The sequence below is a fragment of the Acanthochromis polyacanthus genome, chromosome 9 (assembly GCF_021347895.1).
Source record: "Acanthochromis polyacanthus isolate Apoly-LR-REF ecotype Palm Island chromosome 9, KAUST_Apoly_ChrSc, whole genome shotgun sequence".
Classification (NCBI taxonomy): Eukaryota; Metazoa; Chordata; class Actinopteri; family Pomacentridae; genus Acanthochromis; species Acanthochromis polyacanthus.
In genome coordinates this window covers 33,043,487-33,069,050 of record NC_067121.1, presented here as the reverse complement: position 1 = coordinate 33,069,050, position 25,564 = coordinate 33,043,487, and the positions used below count along the sequence as shown (strand labels likewise).

At 40.1% G+C, this 25,564-nt stretch overlaps 1 protein-coding gene across 1 annotated transcript in view; it reads left to right on the top strand.

Moving 5' to 3' along the window:
* Positions 1 to 29: 29 nt before the first annotated feature.
* Positions 30 to 25,564, top strand: part of LOC110951978 (probable G-protein coupled receptor 158) — a 93,449-nt gene continuing 67,914 nt past the window's right edge. The window contains exons 1-2 of the mRNA XM_022195280.2: positions 30 to 1,245; positions 11,218 to 11,323. Of these exons, the coding sequence (XP_022050972.1) occupies positions 386 to 1,245; positions 11,218 to 11,323 (966 nt within the window). The 5' untranslated portion in view covers positions 30 to 385. The remainder of the gene's footprint in view (positions 1,246 to 11,217; positions 11,324 to 25,564) is intronic.

Genomic DNA, 25,564 nt, shown 5'->3' with positions numbered 1-25,564 from the left:
ACAGTGAGAAACAACCACACACACCGGTGGGCGACACTTCAGGTGGCCTATTAGGGTTTGATTGGGAGGGACGGAAGTTGGAGAACAATTTGCTGCGATCCTCGTCATCCTCTCACATGGATCTCACCGAGCTGGAGTACAAACACCGCGGCTGGATGGAGGCGAGGAGCAGGAGTAGTTCAGGTGTCTGAGGAGGTCTGAACGCGCTGCAGAGGAGAACAAACGGAAAGTCTGTGGTTTCTAAACATGCACGGGATGAGAAGTGAGGATTCTGCTGGGTTTTCGCACAGATCATGGCTGTGAAATCCCGGACGTTCTCCGGCGGCTGCTCCGTAAAGTGTTTCTGGTGATGCCGTGCCAGGTGTCCGCGGCGTGAACGGGAACCATGGCTCTGCTCGTCGTCCCGCTGCTCCTCCAAACGGGGCTGGTTCTTGGCTCCAACTACGGCTACGTGGAGTGGTCGGACAATGACCGAGACGACAAGAGCCCGCCGGTGTTCAGTACCCAGAACATCAACAGGGAGCCGCCCCACCAACACCCCACCTACAACCCGCTGCCCGCCACCGAGCGCGCAGTGGTGGCGCACAAAATCGAGGAGGACCTGCCCAGGGTGGTGACCGCCTTCCTGCACACCGGAGACTCCTCCGCGCTCCGCCAGGTCAACTGTTCCCGGAGGTACGAGCTGAGCAGCCTGAGAGGCGGCCTGCACGTCGCCTCCCACTACTCCTTGCACAGCATCCTGGACACCGTAGCGCACGCCACAAACTTCCTCAACATGATCCTGCAAGCCAACAGGTCCCGGGAGCTCAGCCTGCGCAAGGACATCCAGTGGTACCACGCGCTGGTGCAGAGCATCCTGGAGGGGGACCCCAAAATCCACAGGGCGGTGGTGACCCTGCACACGGACGCACCGACCCCGGGACCTCACGTTTTTCTGCAGGCGACCAGGACCGAGAAGGAGGTGGTGCTGCAGGACCTGTCCGGCTCCGCGCACCGCCACCTGAAGAGCAGAGCCCCGGAGTCCGAGTGGTTCAACGAGTTTCGGGACGGCAGGAGGCCACACACGCACCGAAGAGTCCCGGAGGCTTCGGGCTCCAAGAGTGGAAGTTACCTGCTGGACAAGAACCAGATCAAGTGGTCTGCGCCCTACCTGGAGTGTGAGCACGGAGCCTTTGTGCCCTACTGGCTGCTCACCCTGTCTGCTGGCTTCTATGGGCTGAAGAGCAACTCAGCACCGGAGTTCAGGTGAGATTTAGAGGAAAAAACGCTTTATTTTGTCCTTAAGATGTAGTTCTGTTTAACAATAAGCTATTCTGTATAAGTTTTCCTCTAACGTTACAGTAAAAACTGGCAGTTGTGATTGCAGCAGGTTGTTTTACTGTGTATTTAAAGTTAGTTGCAATTTACTGAAATAATGACTATAAGACGGATTAAAGCAGAATATGAGGTTTGCTGTTTGTAACTGAAACTAGACCTTCCAATAATATTTCTTTATATAGAGGTGTCACTTTAATCAACATTACTTCAACTAACCTGTAAATTACAACATTTTCTTCTTTAAAAATGTATACATACTACTGTGAATTGTAGACATGTACTATAAATGCCAATCACAGAAAACACATTAATGTTCCCTGAAGGTTCTTGTTTGCTGGGATGTGTTTTTTTATGTTTTAAGAGTGTTGTTATGGCTGCTCTCATAGAGCTTGGCGCAAAACCTTTTATTTAAATGTTTTAATTTTTATTTTGGAGTGTCTTTTTTGGTCGAAATCTGCTTTTCTGGGGCTTTCAGTGACAACTCAGTTTGCTGAGATGTTTTTTTTATGTTTGAGAGTTCTCTAACCTTTTAAAAAATGCGTATACCACTAAAACAACAAAAACAATAAAGGATAAAGTTATTTTTATGGATTAGTAACAAAGGCAGCTATGTAATTCAAATTGTAGTCTGTTAAATATCTTTTACAAACCAAGGGAATATAGTTGGACTTGATGTAAAAGAGAAAAAAAGTGTAAATTATTTCCAAACAAATATTTTTTTTAAATGATGATCTAAAAATACTTTCATGTAACTTTAAAAATAGGTGTTATAATTATTAAAAATAGTAAAAATGGCCTGAGATCATTAGTGTACATAATTTAAAAAAAATAATGTTTAAAAAATGTAAAATATTTTGTTGTGTATTTTTTCCATTTAAAAAAAATGTCGATAGTGTTTATAGCTGACTGACTGTCATTTTTGTTTTTGACTCCAAAAATGCATCACATTTTGCATATTTTTGACCATATTTTGAAACGTCTGATCAATAGTGTTATAATTTCTCTGTTTTTACAGCACTTCATTAAAGTCCATGTTTATGACTAGAAATGACACATAATAGATAAAACCTACCCGTCAATTAATCCCAGCTAATAAAATGCAAAATTGCTTCCATCAAATGCATTTAATTGATGATAAAGACTCATAATGCAAATATGAATCCTGCTGAACTGCAGTCTTAAAAGATCCAGATGGTGTTAAAGCATCTTCACAGGCACAAGCAGACCTTCCTCGTTTAAATGCCCATCAGTCAGAGCACACCTGTGCCTCTGCAGTCTAATGAACGCTGCAGCCTGTTCACAGAGTGTTTGTTTGTGTGTGTGTGTGTGTGTGTGTGTGTGTGGGCAGCATTAGGTGGCTAAAAACGCACAAGGATCTCGTGTTTCAAGGCTCCGGTCCAAGAGTGTCTCGAAAAGATCAATTAAATCATGAATAAACAATGAAATATCAACAGCTGCAACACAAAACCGCAGTGAGTTTCAGGGGCACTTAGATCAGTGTAAGCAGAGGTGGATCACTCACCGACACATCAGTGGTCGGTGTTCAGTCATGTCTGATGGCTTTTCTAGTAAATATCCAGGAAAAACATTCAGAGAAAGAAAGTTTGTTCTTGATGATTTTGGAGCCAAAGTTTAATTTGTGTTTGAATCCCATTGACTTCCATTCATTGCTTAGCAACTGGGGCTTTAGATAATGATAATTTCCAGTGATGATCAACCTGTTGATTACTTGATGAACTGATTCGTTGTTTAGTGTATGAAATGTCAGGAAATGGGGAAGAATGTTGATCAGGGTTTCCCAAAGTCTAAGATGATGTCTGTCACCCAAAGATACTCTGTTTACTGTCATAGACGAGGAAAGAAACCGGGAAATATTCCATTTTCGGAAGCTTGAATCTGAGAATTTTAACTTTCACAAACCAAAGAACTGATTTTCAAAATAGTTGGTGATGAATTTATGCTACATTTTGATTGATTGACTAATTATATAAATGCTGCAACTTTTCTGAAGACTAACCCTACCTTGAATATAACCTGGAGTTGCCTAAACCTATTCTCAACTTTAAACTGTGGGTGTCAAAAAATACAGATATTGTCAATAACGGTGATATTTAAGAAGTGAAATATTTACACAAAGTTAATTTTACACATATAATGATATAACTATCTGATGGAAACTCCAATATAGGAACAATAAAGTACAGTTATGGTTACAGACTCTCTCTTCATGTCCCTATACTCACATTTTAAGCACAATTCATCAGCCAACACAGAGACACAATGCAAACTAAGTAAAGATTATAGCTTTTTCCACATTTTCTGTACTTGTCACAGTAATATCATTATTGTGAATTCTTTCCGCCATGATAATCATGTGGAGAAAATCTGAAACTCCTCCCTAAACCAGCTCCTCACACAAAAATTTAGTGATTATGTCATGAGACCTTGTTTTAGTCTGACTAGGGGCTTTTATTTTGAAATGTTGCCTTTTCAGAGAGTGCTTTACAAGATAATTAAGTTTCTTATTTGGAGCCTGAAAGTGACCAGACATTTTTCTGGGCTGTTCTGCTTTTTGTTATGTACATTATAAATATTTGTTTAGACAGTTCTGGAAGCTCTCCTTGACTTGTTTTTGTCCTCAAAAGGGAGGCACATTTCTGCAGTGTGGCTCTGTAAACGCATTTATGTCCAGTAAACATCCATCCAGACAAACAAGCACACTCACATTCACACCTACAGACAATTTAGAAGCACTAATTAACTTCAGCATGTTTTTGGACTGTGGGAGGAAGCTGGAGAACCAGGAGAAAACCCACACATGCACAGGGAGAACATGCAAACTCCATGCAGGGCCGGGATCTTCTAGCTGCAAGACGAAAGTGCTAACCACCGAGTCACTGTGCAGCCCTCTGTTAAACATGATTAACCCTCCTGTTGTCCTCATTTACGTACACCAAAAATATTGTTTCCTTGTCTGAAAAAAATCCAAAAATTCAGCAAAAAAATTCCCCAAATTTCTGAAAATTTGCAAAACGTTCAGGAAGAAAATTCAAAAACTTCCCTTAAAAGTTTTACCGAAAAAATCCCCCAAATTTGGCAAGAAAATTCTTGTAAATATTTTTAAGAAAAGATTAAAAATCTTGCAAAAAAAAAAATCCAAAAATATCTACAGTGATTACATATATATCAGTAAAACTTCTAATATTTTCTTTAAGAGCATTCTCAAAAAATCAACCAAAATCCAGCGAATTTCGTTGGATTTTTTGTTGTTGTTTTTTTTCCACCAAAAAATGTTCAAAAACTTCCCCAAAATGTTGAAAATGTGGACTTTAGAAGTTTCACTGTGAAAATATATATTTTTCCACATTTTCAAACTTTAAAACGGGTCAATTTTGACCCACAGGACGACACGAGGGTTAAAACGAACACGGATCTAGTTTCACCTCCTGCATGATGTTGAGTGAAATCCACTCTTAATGAAACTGGACAATAAACAAGACAAACAGAATCAGGATCACATTGTGGCTCAAGCGATGCTCGGCGGTTTATCGACAGCAGCTCGTGATTTGTTCCTCGGCTTGGCAAACATCCACCCGGCTGACGTGCGTCTGAGCGAACTGCTGCATCACTACCTGCTCCAGGGACGGTCAGTCTTGGAGCTTTGTGACGTGACCAGGAGCTGCTTTGGACTCGTGCCGCTATCAGGACCCGGCTCTGGCGAAGACGACTGAATCGGTTTCATCAGAATCGTCATGATCCTCAATCTTAGCTTTCAAATCCCACAGACAGTCTCTGCAGCTGCTCAGAAAGTTAAGCGTGTCTCTTCCACGGCACAGTTTCAATTTGCTGTAATGACTCAGACAGTCTGTCCGCTTGTTCATTCCCAAAAAACTGATTTATCGGCTGTCTGGGATGTTGCCCATCTTAAACCGTCGCCGTGCCACGATGAGGACGTTTAACTAGTTGAGAGAGACGGACGATCTGCCCCGAGGCGCGTGGAAATGTTAAGTGTGATTTAAATGAATTCAGCGAATGAATTCATAATTAAATCAATCGACTCTTTCAGCCCAGCCAGGAGGGTTTTGAGTGAGTTTTAATGATTGTGACATTTTACAAGCGACTGTGATTTGTGACATTTAGAAGAAGCAAAGTCGAATACTTTAACTCATGCATTAAATCCCATTTGTGAAGTTGCATTAGAATATAGAGAGGACAGTGGATTATAGAGGCGTAATCCCTGCGCTGCTTTCGCAATATGAGGCAATATTTTTAGTAACTCATCTTTGAAGGTGAAACGTTGGGCATTGAAATAACAGTTTTTTTTCTTCCTTTGATGCCAGAATGCCGAGAAATTGAGTTTTTCCGAGAGCTTTTAGTCATGTCATGTGGTTTTATCCATCATTGAAGTTTGCTCAGGTGTCCTTTTCACAGTATTTGTCCTGATTTGAGCGCTTTTACTCCTTCACTCATCGACAGGCTTGAAATTCATTCCTGACCTTGAAAACTGCAGTCTAAGAAGTTTAAACTCAAGGTTTGCTTACTGGCTTTCTTCCGAAGCTTTAACCCTCCTGTTGTCCTCATTTATGGACACCAAGAAATATTATTTCCTTGTCTGAAAAAAATCCAAAAATTCAACAAAAAAATACCCCAAATTCCTGAAAAATTGCAAAACCTTCAGGAAGAAAATTCCAATAATTCCTTTGAAAGTTTCCCTCAAAGGTTTTGTTCAAAAAAATCTCCCAAATTTGGCAAGAAAATATTTTTAAAAACTTTTAAACGAGTCAATTTTGACCCGCAGGACAACATGAGGGTTAAACCTCCACAGCAGAAAAGTCCAAGATAAAACCGTCACTGAGCTTACTTGTACTTTGTGCTACAGGTGAAAGATGTGTAGAAAATGTGCCCACTCAGCCTGGACTTGGCATTGTTTTGTCAAATTTCCAAGATGAAGAATGATCTCTCACTCTTTCAGTAATGTAATGTGGTTTGGCATTTGCTAGAATTGGCTGTGAAGTCAGCAGAGGGAGCCAGGGGAGAATTCAAGTCAGGAGGCAACACAATGAAGTGGTTATTCAAGACCCGAGTGTGTCTCTCAGAAAGATGCACTTGAGTGTAAATATTGGCTGCGGCTACACAACCGCTGCTTTTCCTCCTCTGCTTTCTGTAAAGGCGAGCCGTGTTGTGCCGCTTCTTCCGCTGGTCTCAGTCCTGTGATGACATTTCTATAAATAGCAGGTTGGTCGGCTCTGGAGAGGAAAGCATAAGCTGGTGGAGATGATGGAGTCAGATCCACCACCTTCCGTCTCAAAGCAAAACTCTGTCCTTGTCGTCTTTCTCGTCTTCTTTCCTCCCCCTTTTCCTCGCTGTCCTTCCACAAACAAATTCAAAACTCAGTGAGCCTACATTACGAGAAGTCCTTTAGGGTTGTGAACATAATGCAAACTGCATATTTGAGGCACAATTTGGAGGTAATGAGGGTTGGATGGAGGGAGGCGTCCCCGAGGCACAGCTGATTAGTTTACATTCAGCGGTGCTGTTAAAGGTGACAGGATTATTTGTGGCTGTCTCGAAGGTTGAGTGTGACTTTAAAGGTGCAACAAGCAGCACTTTGCCATCTGTAAATGAGAACCTGAATAGAGCTGAAACATCTCAGTGGATAAAACAAACAAATCATAGCACCACTCTGAAGAATCTAGTCACATCAGGTAGGATTATACAGGAACTACAAAATAAGATCAGACAGAGGTAATGCTGTTTACAGGTTTTAATTATTAGAAGGTGCAAAAACTGAACAGCTGATGAGAAATTTGCAACATATTTATCCTGTTCAGAGGAGCCGAAGAGAGAAAACAAACACACCTGCGGGATGAAAGCTACAGAAGACCATTCTCACCATAAAAAAAAGTCATTCTATCAATATGTGCCACTGTTGTGTGTTTTTCTTTTAATTAGTGTTTAGAGATGACAATAGCTGTGTTTGAAACTAGAAGCGACTAAATTAAACTGTTACATCATCTTATTTTGAAGGAGGCTACAGCTAGCTTAGCCAGTCTGGTTCTGAAAGCACAAGTAAACAATAGCACTGCTAGCGTGTAGCATTCTCTAACACTTTAAAAAAGCCATGAAAAGTGTAGAAGGTGGATGTTGGGGAGTTCCTTAACATTTTCTCAGTATTACCTACCAAATGACTGCAAGGGACCAGATTCATCGGCATTTTTGTAATTTTTCTGCAAATATATTGAAACTTTATGCTAGTTCTGCCAGTATTTCTGTTGTTTTGGAAATGTAGCGCTATCTTAAATCTATACTGGATGCCTTTTCATCAAATTTGCTGAATGACGAACTTTAATTTTAGTGTGCTTGCTGGTTTTGGCCAATACTGTCAGCGTTGTGACTTAGTAGCTGTGTAATTTCAACTAAATATGTCAAAAATGATCTAATTTCTTCTGTCATTTCACTCATAGCAGCACAATAATAAGGTTAGCCTAAAAAGAAAATATAATTCAGCTAAGGTAGAAAAAAATAATTATACAATACAGTACACAACTCAAGTAAGCCAAGAATTCCTCTAGTAGTAAAAGTCTATAGAAGTGTAGCGCTGTTATTCAACCCTACAAGTCGTGTTGTGTATGTTCTAGTGTGTTGCATTGTAGGATATAGTAGTAATAGTATGACATCCTGGTATTTTTGGTAGACTGCAGATTTTGCTTTTTTTGCATTCTGCATCCAACATACAACATTTTGGCCAATTCAGTGCATGTTTCAAAGGCAGCCAATGGACCGTAGTGTCCACTATTTTGGTCCACACTGAGATATCCCAAGAACTACTGCATGGATTACAAAATATGAACGTTTATATGGGATTCTGGTTCTGATTGTGGTCCCCTTACTTTTCCTCTAGCACCACCTCAAGGCTAACATTTTTGGTTCTTAGTGAAGCGTCTCCACGACTATAGAGTAGATGCCCGAACCTTCCATCTAGTACATTCACAACTGGTAAATTTCCATAAGAAATAGCATTGTAGGGTGTTGACCTTCGTATTTAAAGTTGCTAGGTAAATTTTAAATGTTTCTCTTGGAGTCAGAGTCTGTTGATTTAAATATATTTGAATAACTTGAGTTGAAATACCTTAAAGTTTATTAATTTTCTCATCAACCTCAGCATAGGTTTGAATTTTTTTTGCTAATGTTAGCATGCTAATCCACTTAACTATGAATATAATAAACAGAATGTTAGCAGGCCATTCTGAGCAGGTTAGCATTCTGACATTAGCATTTAGTTTAGCATACAGCCTCTCGGAGATGCTAGTGTGGCTTTAGATTCTTGGCACAAATGGGCCTCCAGATACAGAAGATCGTCAGCAAAGATCCACATTGTGTGAGGCGGCAAGTGAGCACTAAATTTAAAGGAATAATCTTTAAATCTTGCATTTCTGTCCACGATAATTTCTGATTTGTTAGCATAAATCTTCGAGAAGTGAGTTGCTTTGGTGTTAGATTAAAGAAGCTAATTTTCCATACCAAGCTCATGTCTTTGAGTACAATCCTGTCATTCCTGTCTGTACATGTTTGCTTAATAATGCTTAAAATTGTATGTTATGTTGCCTCGCATGTGTCCACAGATGATTGTCAGATTCACTGTCTGTCACATCTCTCAGCTATTTTGGCATCCTTTGAGTATCCACCAAGCCTTGACCTCTAAAAGCAGCCTGAAGCACACACACACAAATGCTTTTTCCCACTTGACGCTGTCAACATGTTTGCCTCCTTCTCTTTCTGTCTGCTGCTGAGCTTGAGGAGAGGTGGCGGCCAAAGCTTCACTTCATGCTTGTTTGTTCCACTTCCCAGCAGGCAGATGGAGGTAACAGGTGTCCGGCTAACAATAAAGCAGAGAGGGAATGTATAGGAGCCAGCTTTATGGTGGAGAAATGCACCGGAGAGGGTAATTAAAGAAGTAGAAGCATCCTTTATATGTGTGTATGTATGATGAAAGAGAGTCTCAGAACTGTGCCTTAATCTACAAACAGTGGGTTATGTGGCAGCAGCTGAAGTGAACTTGGCTCCACCAGTTTAAGTCCCAGGCAGAGTTCCTCCTCCTCTAATGCTGCATTTCAGTCACATCCCTCAGCAGTATTTATCCTTCTTCCTTTCACAGTGGGGATCTGTGATGGCTCACTGCTGCCTCAGCCACAAGTCTCCATGTATTGAACTTGTTGTTTGGGACTCCAAGCAGTAAGAAAACGGGAATTTTATATATAAATACTGTCTTTAAAACTTAAGATAGGAGTTTGCTGAACACCAAGAATAAGATTAAGAAGAGCTGCCAGAACTGCTATATAAATAGAATTAGTTACTTTGAGTATAAGTCATTTGAATTTCTGTATTTTCTTTGTTAATAATTTTATGTTTCTTCAACTTAGTCATGCAAGTTCATTGAAAAACATTAACTAAAACACTCTTTTCTTGAACAGGTTGTTCAAATCATCAGTTGAAGATATTACGTTGATTCAACTGTCAGGTCACATGAACATAAGTTACAGACTTTACATTTTACAGTTTTTCTATTTAAAGAGTTTGTTCTTTGATTTAGTAGAAGATTAAATTGATTAAACGGATTAAATCCTAGAAATGACAGCGAGGAGCAGCAAATCTGTGGTCAAACTCACTGCTAATGTGTCGATCAAAGTTCAGTGTTGATGAACAGATCTATCAGTGTGATCAGGGAGGGTTCAAACATGTTTTTATTTATTTGCTACACTTTAATATTTATTAATCTATATATGTACTCGATGGACAGTCTGGTCTGTATACTTAAGTGAGTCTGTGAATATGCTAGTTTGGCTTTTTATTAGTGGTGGGACGCAATTAAAAAAGTTAGTCCATTAGAAAACCGGTGATATTTTCATCAGCCTTAATGCTTGTGCCTGCTCTACTATGTACTCAGTGCTAATTAGCAAATTTTAGCACACCACCAGCTAAACTCAGCAAACAGTTACCCTGCTAAACATCAGCATGTTAACATTCACTCATTGTCATGTTTGTGACTCAGCTTTAGAGATTTATGTGCTCAGTAGGAACCAGTGGGCTACAAGCCAGCGCATTGTTTGTTTTGGTCTTTGTAGGGGATTTATTGAGAAGGAAGAAGCCAGACAGGATTGAGTGGAACAAAAGTTGCTTGTTTTTGATACGTCTGAAGCTTAGGAACCAGAAAATGAAACAACACAAACACAGTATATGTAGCGAGCAGAACTGGTGAGGCAAATGATGAGACCGATCAGTCAAAGCAAAGCAGACCTGACAAGAAGATTCCAGCCAGAAATCGGCAAACATCCACAGCAGCTTTCAGAGTAAACAGCATCCAAATTAGAACATACAGAAAACACGTCTTGAAGAGGATTTAATAGGGATGAAAGTGTAAAAATGATTCTTTCATGGCAGGAAAAACAACAATACAATAATGTATACTAAGATTATTTCTTACTGATCTCATAAAAACTCTAAACATCCGTCTGTCTCTCATCACCTTCATCTTCCTCTCTCATCTTCTTTATTACTCGCCCGCATCACTCTTAATTTCTTCTCCATTTTCAATCTTTTTCATTCATTTCTCTTGATTATCGCCCTCCATGCTCCTGCTTCTTGCGCTTTTGACCTCACTTCCCCTGAGCATTTCTTTTCTTCTTTTTAATTTTCTTCTCACTCATTCTGGCCTCTCTACTGCTGCATCCTCCTCCAGTCCACCTCTTTTCCCCTTTCTCCCCTTCATTTCACTCCTACAACACTTTTGTCCTTCAATTTTGTCTTGTCCCTTACTTCTTTCCTTCCTCTTCTAATTTCTATATTCCCTTGACATTAACTTCCATTTTCTCTCCTCTTGCCTTCCTTCCTCCTCTCTAACAGAGGTGTCGTTCGTGTGGACGTGAACCTGCAGGACGTGGACATTGACCAGTGCTCCAACAGTGGCTGGTTTGCTGGGACTCATCGCTGTAATCTCACCAGTATGGAAGTAAGTTCGCTTCTATAGTGATGTCTTACACAATCAGCACTTAAAGAAATATTCTCTTTTGCTGATCTGCTGTGTGTAAATCAATGAATTTCCCTGCTCTATTCAACCATTTCTGCATTCATGCGCAATCTACTCTATTCACTGTGTCCTTAAGTCCACTTGAATGCGGTAATCAAGCTGAAAAGGTGCATTTAAGAGACAACATTGGCTTGAAAGAGGCTTTTGATTAGATGCTTTCCTGCTGTTATTAGTGTTTCTCACCATCTCGTCTCGTCTAACGGGTTCCTCTACAGAGTGTCTTTGACCTGTGGTGCAGAGCATCAGCAAAGAAGCTGACCAAAACTGTTGAGTAAAATCTATTAAAACCTGTAAAAGATGGAGGTTTTAATGGTTTCAAAGAGTCTACAGTCATGCTGAAAGCTCTGTGTGGACAAATAGTGGTGATTTGAGCTAAATGCTAACATCAGCATGGCAGCCAAAAGACAACTTCCTGGGCTAGAAAATGAAGCTAAAACAGAAGTGCTAAAAACTGCAGTTCGTCAAACGACCACTTGAGGCTGGATTCAAAGAGAGTCGGTCCCCATAGAGCCACATGTTAAAATGCCCAAATTAAAAGCACAAATAAACATATTTACAGGTACATTTATGGTACAAAAAGGCAATTTTGGTCTCTGTAACTAAAGCCTGTATTCATGATTACTGTGAGTGGAGTACATTTTTCTATAAATAACCTGTTTAAATTGTATTAAGTCTTCAAATTAGGTACATTTAAAGGTGTAGCTACTTTGATTTGCAAATGGGTACCGCTCACACTTCACCTCTTTACTGGTTTTTTTAATTTACTTACCCATTTTCTGGGAATAGTATGACAGATCTTGCTTTTTTGCATTCTGCATCCAACATACTACATTGTGGCCAAACCAGTGCATGTTTCAAAGGCAGCCAATGGCCCTTCGTGTCCACTATTTTGGTCCACACTGAGGTATCCCAAGAATTACTGCATGGATTACAATATCTGAAAGTTTATATGGGATTCTGGTTCTGATTGTGGTCCCCTTACTTTTCCTCTAGCACCACCTCAAGGCTGACATTTTTGGTTCTTAATGAAGCGTCTCCACAACTATAGAGTAGATGCCCGAACCTTCCATCTAGCACATTCATCACCAGTAAATTTGCAGAAAAACTACCATTGTAGGGTGTTGACCTTAATATTTAAAGTTTCTATGTAAATTTTAAATGTTTCTCTTGTGGTCAAAGTTGTTTGATTTTAAAATGCTTAATTATCTTGACTTGAAATACCTTCAGGTTTATTGATTTTCTCATCAACCTCAGCTATAGTTTGGATTTTTTGGGCTAGACTTCTTGGGCTTGAAAAATGAACTAAAACGGAGTGCTTTAAACTGCAAGTCCTCAAACGACCTCTAGAGGCTGGATTCAAATAGTCAATCCCCATAGAACCACATGTTAAAATACCCACCTTAATCCCACCAAAAAGCATAACTACAGGCATGTTTATGGTACCAAAAGGCAGTTAAATGACCTGTTTTAATTATATTAAGTCTTCAAATTATGTTGAATTAAAGGGTTGGCTACTTTGATTGACAAATGGGTACTGCTCACATTTCACCTCTGTACTGTTTTTTCTTTTTTATCATTATTATCCGGGAGTTATGGGGAGCTTCTAAATTTCTCCACTGGAAACCTGTTGTATAGGTGGCATCATGAAGAGTTTGTCCTTCTCTGTATACAGTCAATAACAGCAGCGTACTCACAACAGCAATGCTAAAAACAGCAATGCTAACATGCTTATGTTTAGCAAGGATACTGTTTAGCATAGTTTACCACATTATCTAATACAACATCTTGGAATTGCATGCCACTTTGTGAACATTTTGCATGTCATGTTTACACTTTTCAAGTACATGTCAAGGTTAGGGTATGGATGTTTAGTGACATGACGTATTATTCTGATGCCTTTTTATGACACGGCGCTGTTTTAGCATACTGGTATTTGCTAATTAACTTGACACATAAAGTACAGCCGTGACTAATGGGAATATCTCTAGTTTTGCAGGTATTTGGTCAAACTAGATTTTATGGCAATCCATCTGCTGTAAGAAACGATGTCCGCACACTGCCTCACCCCCACATTATATTATTGATAACTGCTGTGCAATGTTTTGATCAATAAAGATTTTTCTCTTCAGGTCTAGCAGAAATGTTTTCTCGGCTGCGTGCTCCATTTTTGTCTTCCAATCCATCCAATTGTTTCACTAAAAAAAAACAAACGAAAGTGCTAATGCTCAAAGAAGAATTAAGGAATCCAGTGAAACAAGCATGCATGTGCACAGCCTGGTGTGAATCCAGTATTTGTTGGGATATTTCAGTCTGCACTGAAATCTTGAACTGGCTGACTGAACAGCACGCAATCCATAGAGCCACTGCACAATTGGTATCATTATTGGATGGCAAAATGTATGAGAAGACAGACACACACTACCCTACAATAGTTCACTGTCTGTAGACTAAGGTGTCCTGCTGGGTTATTGCCTGCGATGTTGAAACTTGCTGATGACACGTGTCTCATCCACTGCATAATGTTTTTATCTATGTGACCGCTGTGATGGAACCGGCAGCAGACATAGATCATGTTTTGTCACTTTCTGGGGGTGATGGAAAGACGAGAGCACGGAGATATTTCTGTATTTGTGCCTGTTAGAGCGTCTGCGTGCTGTTTGCATGCGAGTGGATTCGCCTGTGCGTTGGCCGCCTCACTCATGTCAGCGCCAATGCGTTAGTTTTATGTGATGTTTTGCAGGGGGAGCCTCTCCGACTCCGGCAGGGGAGAGAGAGGCGTGCATGGCATGTTGCTGCCCATATGATGTATAATAAATGCAGTGTAATGGATTGCAGCAAGATGAGATAAATAATTGACCATGCTCTTTGTCTGTGTGCCTCCCTACTCTCGCTCTGTCATGACTACAGCGGAGACGCAGGAGGTCTCTGTGTTCGTCTTGATCTGCAGCGCTATTTTCTTTGCATTGTTCCATTTTTCTAAGCACTTCTCTCATGGATGCTGTTAGGTGAAATCTCAATGATGCTGCTGATGGTGTTGTAGCTCTGTTCAGATCTGTGGCTGAGAGTGTGGGGTGTCTTGTGATATCATCAAAGTGGTGAGCAGAGGCAGCCTTTTAGTGACCAAGGCCTTATGAGGCTGTCCATGTCTGACCATGTCCTCAAAATCCTTTACCTGATCTCTGTGTGTCCTGTGTGTATCTGTCAAGGGTAAGTTTTACTTCTTCTCTCTGTGAAAACATTTCCTTCCTAAGTACTCTTGATTAACCTGACTGATTAGCAGACCCTCCCACTCACTGCTTTTCTCCTCTGATTCGTTTCCTTCTCACGCCATATTTAGCCAAACGGTATCCGATGATGATTCAGTGCTCCCCCGAATCAGCAGAGATATTTGTCTCTCGCTGTTTGAAATGTCGGAGTGAAGGGAGTAAGAATTAAGACGCTGAAAAATGGTACAGAATTAAGAGAAGTTTACATTCATTACAGTACTGATTATGAGACACCGCAGGGTTTGGAACAATGTCATCCATCTTGTCCTTCTCTGAGATCAATACCTGGAATAGACTTTTCTGGCAATATTTATTTAGACGCATTGCAGCTGTTGTCTGTGGTTAGGCGGCCAGTCTTTGAGGATTTTAAAATGAGGACAGTTTACCTCCTTCTGTGGGAATGCAAAGACACCGGGACACATTTTAGATTTTGCATCATAAAGCCATAGCACGGCAGACAGTCGTGCTGGCAGCTGTCTTTGCGTGAAATAGCAATATCCGTATGCTAACGTGCTTACAGTGACAATTGCTGCATTGAAATGAGACTTGTAAGCACAAATATCTACCAACCAATATCACTGGTGTGTAATGTAGGTATCAGCTTACACAGGCAATTTCCCCCTGTAGGAACTTGCAGGCAATTTTAGGGCAAACCAACGTGTGTGTGTGTGTGTGTGTGTGTGTGTGTGTGTGTGTGTGTGTGTGTGTGTGTGTGTGTGTGTGTGTGTGTGTGTGTGTGTGTGTGTGTGTGTGTGTGTGTGTGTGTGTGTGTGTGTGTGTGTGTGTGTGTGTGTGTGTGTGTGTGTGTGTGTGTGTGTGTGTGTGTGTGTGTGTGTGTGTGTGTGTGTGTGTGTGTGTGTGTGTGTGTGTGTGTGTGTGTGTGTCATAAGAAGTGCATCTGTAGAATCACTTTTTTGTGAAGAAGGAAGTACTTAGTCCAGGGTAGGTACTTCTTAAGGGGCCCTAAAACACTGCTGGTCAGGTGTCATTTTTCTGCCTCTCGATGCCCTCGTTGGGTAGCACTCCTCTGCTCTCTAATAGCGACATCTTCACTGTAATAGTCACCATATAGGCTACCATAACAAACATAGTTCTATTTCCTGTGTGCTCATAGAACTGATGTGATGTCTCGTAACTGCTATTTGCCATTGTATTGACACACTTTGAGCTAATGTCAAGCTGGGTCCTGTACTGCAATGGAAACAGCAGCACATGTAGCAGAGCATAAATCAGACCTAAACAGACCATGGTGCGGAGTCAAGCAATGTCTTCATAGCAAGTTATTAAGTAGTTTGTAAAATACGTGGCTGGAAAGTGAATAAACAATGACTCCATGATTTCCCCTTTATAACTCTTCGTCGGGCAAGGGATCATATTTGGTACTTTCTGCAAACATTAAATATGGGTTTGCTCCTGCCTCTCAGTGAGGTGCAGAAGCATGTAGTTTTCACCAGTTTAACATTTAGCTTGGTCACTCAATTCCGTTTAAGGCAAAAGAAATTCAGCTTAAAATCCTGAATAATATTTACCCAACAAAAGAATTTCTTAACCAGAAGTTTAAAATGGATACTGGCAATTGTGTGTTTTGTGACACTGAAAGTGAAGATTTGGAACGTCTTTTATTTTCTTGTCATATAATTCAAGGCTTGGCTTCACTCCAAGGGGATACAGATACCTGTTTTAACGGTTAAAGAAATTAAATTTGGGATTAATATGAAAGATAAAAAGACAGATAATGGTGTAAAAAAAATTGTTAATCTTGTGCATACATTTTATTCATAAATGCAGATTTTTTTAAAAACCAAACCCACAGTCATTCACTGGAGGAATGAGCTCAACATTTTTGCCATATCTTTGAAACTAATTGAACAAAAAACAAGCATATTCTCTTGAAGACTTTTCCTCAGAATTTAACTTAGTATAATGCCCCAGTTGCGGTTTCCTTTTTGTTTTGTTTTATTTTATTTTATTATTATTATCATTAAATCCTTTATGGCTGTCAATGACTTGACTGTTGTGATTCTAATGTCATTGGTGCCTAAATGTTTGTATTTGAACTGTGCAATTAAAAAAATAAAAAAATTAGCTTGGTCACTGTGTTAGCTTAGCATGTTAGCATGTTGCTGTAACATTTACTGTTTTCACTAAATGTTCAGTGCAAAGCTAGCTGCTATTAAATCTCCAAACTGTCAATTTAAAGTGTTACATTAAGAGAGACGAGAGTCATATCACAGCATGAATGAAAGTGATCCACAGCTGTTATAATCTCAATAAGGAAAGAGAATCTAGAGCAAATGTTTTCCAACAGCAAGCTGTAAGGCATGGCTTTTATGCTGCTGAGCAAGTTGGAATAGAAGCCTTTGAGTTAATATTCTGTGAATGAAAGTGAATAGGATTGATAAACCGTGTATTTGTCTCAATCTGTCACAGTGGTTTATACATGTTATAAATTTTGAATGTGAAATATTCATCGTCTTGTTTCTCTTTCACCCTTGCCATTTGTCATTTTGCGCACCAATTCTCTCTAAGTGCTTTACTCTTTTTTCATTTCGTTTCCCGGCTTGTTCTTGCTTGATGTGATCAATTGCTTATTGCTGCTGTTCAGCCAGCCCATTACCCATAATTTGGCGTAGTTCTTTTGGGACTTTACCTCAATTTTCTCGTTCAAATCAAAGCTTTGAAAGCAGAGCAGTCGAAAGCTTCCAGGAAAAACGACTTGGCTGCTAAAATATTATCTCAGCACACCACAGACATAATACAGGCCAAGTAAGAAAAATGTTGTTTTTTTGTCTCGATGTCCCCATTAAACAACCGTTAATTTCTAAATCTCACTAAATACATTTTTTGGGGAAATGGGCTGTGGAAAGCCGGCGTGTGGCTCATTGCTTCCCTCATCCAGTACAAACATGCCCTGAGGCTCCGTCTCACAGAGAAACATAATGATGAGACGGTCTCTAGTAATGTGATGGAGCATCATGTGTTCTCCCGAGTGTGCAGAGACGGTAATACCACAACACTCCCCTTCTCATTGTTACTGTGATGTAATAGTTCAGACAGTTTGTAGCTGAACAACTTTTATATGAGTGCTCTGCAGTTTTCCTCCTCTTTTTGCTCTGTATGATGGAGAAAAGCCTCTTTTTAGTGACATGTCCTCGTTTTGTTTTAAGAAAAAGGCTGTTTAGTGAAACCCGAGGAGGTTTATGAGGAAATATATGCCAGGGATATGTCTAATCATAGTAAAGTATTGGATTTTATGGATGAAATGCTTTCTGACGGATTTCTGACGGCCATGATGTCCCCTAGTTGGTATAAACCAACCATCACTGACAGTTACATCTCAGTCAAAGTCAGTTCCTTTGACTAACTCCACTAATACATGTAAATTAAAAGAAACTTGACACCTTTGCATCTGTTCTACCCATTCTTTTAATTATGATGATTCTCTGTAGGCTTGTCCCCACGTTGGCTCCATTGTGATCTTAATACATTATTATTAAAATCACTGAGAACATGTTTCTGCATTAAAACAAAGTTGTATTTTTAAAGAGGAATGCTAACGAAACACTAGCCAAACCTTTAACTGTGAGGTATGGCTAAAAATCTTCTGTTTCTGGTTGAGTTTGGCTCCTGTTTTCCATCTTTTTGGTCGATTTCCAGCTCTGCCCAGATACAGCGAGGCTGTGGAGGAAGGCAGGATGTGTCACCATGAACCAAATACAAGACTTCATGCATTATGGATCGTCAGTCGTAGGGGAAACATCTTACATAAGGAGCCACTGCTTATATAATTAGATGAAGATTTGAGGATGATTAGTGTGGGTGACTTGTGACTGGATGCATCTAAGTAGGTTTGTGTGTTTTGTTTTTTGTGTGTGCATGTTTTGTTTTTTTTAAATGTAAGTAGACGTGTGTGTACTATGTTTGCATATCTGCCCGTGTGTGTTTTCTCTGCCTGTCCTGTGAAACGTGCTGCTGGAGATAAAGGGCTTCAAAGCCAGAGCTCTGCTAATGAGTGTAAACTGCTGTGACAGCCAAAGAGGGTTACCCCCTCTGTCTCTCCCCCGGCTTCCCCTCCTCAATCTGATACCCTTCCTCTTCTCCTTTTCTTTCTCTTATCCGCACTCTCTTTCCACGGCTTGACTCCGATTTCTCCCCATCTCTGCCTATCTCCCTCTCCTCATCTCTCTTGTACTCTCTTGTTTCCCGTTTTGCCTTTTCTAACATCCTTATCCATGTCTCCATTTTCTTGAAGCCAATCAGCTCCTCCGTGGAGGGCAGGAAGACAGGTCTGAATTATCCCTCCATCTGTTAGTGCGTCGTCATCTTGCTTTCAGGCGGCCCAACACATGAAATAATCGTATAAACTGGATGAGCTAAAATTGAGAAATCCTCTTCCTCTACTGCTTTAACCATCCTTGTTATAAATTGAGGTGAAGTTTGAGCTTCTTCTGGTGTGAAAAACCTCCATTTGTTGGTTTTCCATTATTAAGTCATGGGAAGCACAATTCTGAGCAACGCTGCTGCAGAAGGAAATCCCATTATTTCAGCCACTGTTAAAAGTGATGTATGCTGCTGTGAATCCTGAAAATAAATAATTACCTGGTGGACACATGTGGGCCTCCTCTGGCCTGCTGCACCAAATTCAAACCGTACAGGGGTGAAAACAGGGACATGGATAAATATTTGTCTCTGCCTCGCTGTGTGTATTTCGGTATCCTTATCGTTTCTGGCACATTGCAGAAAAAGAAGAGGATTGAAGCTTCGCGAGTCTTAAAGTCGATATAAATACTGTATGTAGGGAAAGGGATACCCGGCTGAATGAGAAACTGCAACAGCCCGTTAGCAGAGAGGGATGTTCAGGTACAGACTATGCAGGATTTTTCGGGTTCTTCTAAGGTTTGTCATACTGTATTTGTCAGGGAAGCAGACACTTACAAGTCTTACCTTATCGCTGTAAAAAAAATAAATAAATAAAAATGGTGACTTGAGGAGCAGAGGAGACAACAAATAGCCTGTTCTGTTCTGTCTTTTCCTGTTTCACTCTCCTTTTTCTGTTTTGTTCTGCCAGAGGCTCTCCACCTCTCCTCAGGGGAGCGTGAAGCTCTGCAGCTAAAGCTGGGCTGAAATGTTTGAAGACTTCTGTACAACATTAAACAACGCATGTGTGTGTTTAGGTTCTTTTTTCCATCATCAAACACAACATTAGTATTTATATTCAAAGCTGCGTGGAAAGAAGTTCAAACTAAGGTAAATAATCCCTCAATTTAATGACGCGAGCTTTACAGTGGGGCGAAGCTGCATTAAGCTCGATGTACAAAAATGCTTTCTGTGCAGGAGGCTGCAGGGGACAAACACAACAAAGCATGAATCCAGCCCATCTCACACCAAAATGTGTAATAGCTCTGCTGGCCCACGGTGCAAAGCTTGTTATTGTCACAGAAAAGGGTGTAAAAATGTGAGATATTTGATGGTTTTATGGGTTATTCTTGTGGTGGAAGTCATCACCCAGCAGTATACTAAAGTATGAACTTTTCCTTGAGCTGACCAAGTAGTTTTGGTGCCTAAACTTCACCAAATAATTACGTAGCATGAAGCAAACGGGGGCAGAAAGTAAAAGTACAATGAAAGAAGTATGGAACTGAACTTTGTTTGTTTTGTGTTTGTGAGACACATGCTGTTGGTGCAGGAAATTAAAAGGCCAAAATCATCCTGCAAACTTACAATCTTTATTGTGAAACTGATACATTTTGCAGAGGACCAACACGGTAAACTAAATGAATGGTATCGTACCAATGATCCTCTCCATCACAGTAACTCTAGATGTGTTTTCATAAAATATTTCTTTCGAAAAGATAACTGAAAACTGCAAAAAACAAGTTTATTCTCAGTCGAGGTAGTCTTTTTTTTCTTCTTCTTCTTTTGGGGAAAAAAATGTTAGTGCACTTCCAAGACCGATCAATACCAGCTTACAATAGAAAATAATTATGATTTTCTAGATTGAAAATAACTCCTTCAGACTTCTCATTTTTTTCCTCATAGGTGGCCAAAGTTTTTTCGTTTCGACAAGGTTTTTTTTTTTTGGCATTTGGTGAAGGAGTGGTGTTGTTTACGACTTCTTCTACAATTCTACAATTTCATTTAGCAGACGCTTTTGTCCAAAGCGACGTACAACACAAGCAAGAATTTAGACATAAGGAAAAACCTGTAGTAAGTGCAAAAAGTGCTTCAAGTGTGATTGGTCAAAGGTGTTGCCATCAAGTTGCAGAAGAATTGCCAACCACCCCCTCCCCCTTTTTTTTTTTTTTCACTTTGTCAGCGCTAAATAAGTGCTGGGTTTTGGACCACCTGACTTTTTCTACCCCTAAGGTGGAGTCAGATTAAGTGCCTAGGTGTTCTCTAAACAATTTAGTCTTCAATTGTCTTTTAAAAGTAGAAAGGGACTCAGCAGAACGCACAGAGTTTGGTAGATTGTTCCACCATTTGGGAACAACAGTGGAGAAGAGTCTGGCTAGAGATATCGAGCCGTGCTGGGCTGGAAGCACCAGGCGTCTCTCACATGCAGAGCGAAGTGGGCGTGAAGGGGAGTAGACCTGGATCAGGGAATCCAGGTAGGCTGGGGCCGTTCTTGTAAATGTTTTGTAAGCCAGGAGGAGAGTTTTGAATTTGATTCTGGCTACAACTGGAAGCCAGTGAAGGGAGATGAACAGGGGAGTGACATGAGCTCTTTTGGGCTGGTTGACGACCAGACGTGCTGCTGCATTCTGGATCATCTGTAGAGGTTTGACTGTACATGCAGGGAGACCTGCCAGAAGAGAGTTGCAGTAGTCAATGTGTGACATCACAAGAGCCTGAACCAGAAGTTGTGTGGCCTGTTGGGAAGGATCAGGAAGGATCTGATCTTCCTGATGTTGTAGAGGGCATAACGACAACTACTCTGTTTATTAGAGTAGTAACCGTTTTCTATATGTATGCCATCAAATGAAAGCACAATTTATGTTCATTGTACTTTAACTGCATTTATTTTACTGCAAAGCTGCTTCAGATTTTTTATCTGTTGTTGACGTCGGTTCCACTGGTGTCAGTAAATCAATCAGTTTCAACTAGAATCCTCTAAAAACCAAGTTTTGCCATTGAGGGGGTAAAATATATTGTTTGTGATTTTGATATGGAAACTACAATCCCTAAATTTGTCTTTAATTCCCCACTTATGCTGGACAACTCAACACTGGATTTTAATCATATACCGTTCTTTGAAAGTTTGGTTCGGTCCACTTAGGTCCTTTTCCAGAGCTTCATTACAGGCCTCATAACATAGCCCATAACACAGTGCAACTAATGAGAACATGCCTATTTCACATTTGTATTTATTTTACATGCTTTTTAAATATAAGCACAGATACTAGTGGACTTCTCGAAAACATAAATACCATGGTAAAGCATCCCCAGTTGCATGTTATATTCTGTAGATGTTTGTTTGTCGACTGTAATGCAAAGTCTAGCTTTTCAAATGCAGGATTTAAAAAACAAAACTCTTATGGTGGAAGGCACATTCTGATGAAACATGATCAGCAGCTTTGATCTCATTAGTCACCACTGCTGAACCGCTGTTACGCTGACATGAAAATCCCATCAACAACAGACACAGGCTCAGACTTTAGTGTTAAATACTGACTTTGTGAGAAAAAGAAGCGTTTGTCATATCTTTAAATTCTTGAATAAAACAGTCGGGGGCTTTCTGAGTCTTACTGCTTAGCATCTTAATCCCTTAACATTTAACTCCTTTTTTTTTTTTTTTAAAGAGAGAATGAAAGCTCATGCAGCATGTTGTAATCCAGTAAGTATCTTAGATGTTAAAAAGAAACGCTGTGTACACACTCTTTGTACAAATTAAGGAACCATTTTAAAAGGTTTACACTGTGAATCATGAGGCTTGGTTGCCAAAGCCATTTAAAATACAGCCGCAGAGTTTTCACAGTTTGAGTTCACTAGAATTTGGCAATAATAACTGTAATCTTTTCAGTTCTTGTGTTTTTAAAATCAGAATACACTGCTTATGAATCATAGTATTTACCTGAGAAATCAATTTATTTGAATGTACGAATAACTATCGTCATTATAGCTCAAAAAAACAACCTGTTGTGTGGGAGTTTGAGAAGTTTAGAGTTTCTTTTTTGATTATATTGGGCATTTTTTATTTGCCTTTTTAAAATACAAACACCTAAAAAGGGAGAGGAAAAGGAGAAAAGAGAGATCTCAGATATGACGTGAAACAAAGGGCCAAGGTGGGAATTAAACCTACACAGCTACTGTAAGGCTTTGCTGACGTGCATACGGATGTGTAGCTGTTGTTTAGCTGCTGCCTTCTAATCTGCTCAGAAGACTTTACTTCATTTATGAGGAGCAGATTGGTGGTTATTTACAGGCACACTATTGCTGAACATGTGCACTACTGCCCTCGTAAAGTAGTCTTGGACTGGAAGAGTCCTTGTCTGTACATGGACGTCTGCAGAGGGGTCCATGCACACTGGAGCAAGCTTAGGCAGATGACGAAATGTGCATCACAGGGAACTCTTGGAAAGTACAGACAAGTGTAAGTTTAGTTTATCTGGAGTCCATGCATTATTTTTGTTGTTGTCAGAAAAAGAATTGCATGTTAGTGGAGTGACTTCCAGCTAGCTTAACATGTTTGTGAAGGCGGCATAAAGGGTCAGAAGATAAGAAGTTTACATCAGAAATGACACAAGGACCAAGTGATTAGATTTTGGCAGTGATGCAGCTTAGTCTGGATCCACAGATTTGTTAAAGACTTCTGCATCACTGCGAGATAGCGGCACTTTGTCACTGTAACCATGACAACAAGTGAACACTACGTCAGCTGCCTGCTGATGATCACATGATTGTGATTGTGATCCTTCTACAAATGAACCATTATGGACTTATAGGGATTTATTCATCAGAAATGATACAAGGAACAATTGATTAAATTATGGGGGTGTTTGAGTCCCATCAGTTCCTGCCATCCTCTACATATTTAGGTCACGCTATTCGGTATTCGTACATAACATACACATGCACAACACACACCTGTGCTCAGCGCAAGGTCATTTTGTTTGTGGGGACATCTATACTAAATGGACACATTCTATTGTGCCGTGATTTCTGATCATTAATAACTAACAAAAAAATATTCTGCATTTCTACGTAAATATGCTGCATTTCTGACAATGCCATGTGAGGGAATGAACAGCCTTGGTGGAGTACTGCACTCTGAGTGCATTTTTTTGTTGTTGTTAATGCTTTGAGATGTTGATTTTAAGCCTGAAAACGGCAAAATGTGAAGAATGATACCTGTCAACTTTGTTACAAAAAGTCCAGCAGTTGTATATTGACCCACCTATATCTATTTTACATATTCAGTTGTTGTAAGCCTTATTAATGAATAAGCCTAGTTATGAATGACTCTGCTATCACATGCTGTTTAAACATTACATTTCATGTGTACTGGCACAAATATCTGTTCTCCACTTAGACTTTAATTTCAGGTAAGCAGATTGAGAAGGAAGTTTGAAGGAAAAGTTTCCCTGAATGATTTCTTAGGAGAAAAGGAGGATCCAGCATTTTAGGCTTCTTTACTCAATCCTCTTTGTCCCTCGTGGGAGCCACAATGAGCTGCCTCCCCTGTTTCCTACGTCCTTGGCAACAAGAGCCGCTGCCTCCCCCGGAGTCAGGTTCATCTTGGCTGGGTCATCCGTCACTGCTGTGTGCCAGGTCATTTATGGCTTTCCAAGTTTTTATTCTCATTTCTCTGTTGTTGCCTGAAACCCATCTCAGTGGGCTGTGATCTATCTCAATCCACAGCTTGGTCTGCAGCCATCACAGCCACCTTCCTCCTGAGAAGATGGTCTGGTCTTTGTTTTCCTCCGTCTAATTCATTGGTGGAGATCCCGTTAGGCTGAAAACGCCCCTCAGCCTCTGAAGCATCTATAACACAATGTGTCAGCCTTTTTCTGATCACACGGTGGACTTGATGCTGTTGAAACAGACACACATCCTCACAAATGTTCTTGTAAAATTGCATTAAAATACCCACAGCTCCAGTGTTTTACTGCTTTTTTACGGTTCTACGATAGTATTTATTTGAAGTTAGTTACTGTATAGTTGATTCCAGCACTACAGGAGAGTATGAGGTTTACTGTTTAATACTGCTACTCTCAGATTTGCTGTTTTGTGTTTTCTTTTGTCATTTGTGTGTTATTTGTGTCGTTGTGTGCTTGATTTGTGTTGTTTTGTGTCTCACATTGGTTGTTTTGTGTAATTTTGTGTCTAATTTGGGTTGTTTTGTGTCCAATTCTGCCATTTTTTTTGTTTGTGTTGTTTTGTGTTGTTGTGTCTTGCCTTTGCAGTTTTATCTCATATTTCTTGACTTGTCATTTTGTGTTTCATTTGTGTTCTGTGCCGTTTTGTACCTTGTTTATGTATTCTTGTGCCTCCTTTTGTTGTATTGTGACATTTCATGTCTGACTTTCTGTTGTTGTATCTTGTTTTGTGTCTCGTTTTTGTCATTTTGTTGCTTGTTTGTGACATTTTGTGCTTTAGTTTCTGTTGTTGCATGTTGTTTTGTGTCTTGCTTCTGTCATTTACTGTCTTGTTTTCGTTGTTTTCTGTCTTCTTTGTGATGTTTTGTGTCTCATTCTTGTCTTTTTGTGTCTCGTTTGTGTTGGTTCGTGTCTTGTCTGTGTCATCATTCTGCTGTTAACAGCCTTCTTGTTTTTTTAGAAAGCAGTGCTCTGCTGTTAGGATCTGGCTGTATTTTTACAGTTATTCTTTTACAGTGCAGTCTCACCTTTATGTCCATCTTCGTCCTGCTGTATTGCTGATAAGGCTGCTTAGACTCACA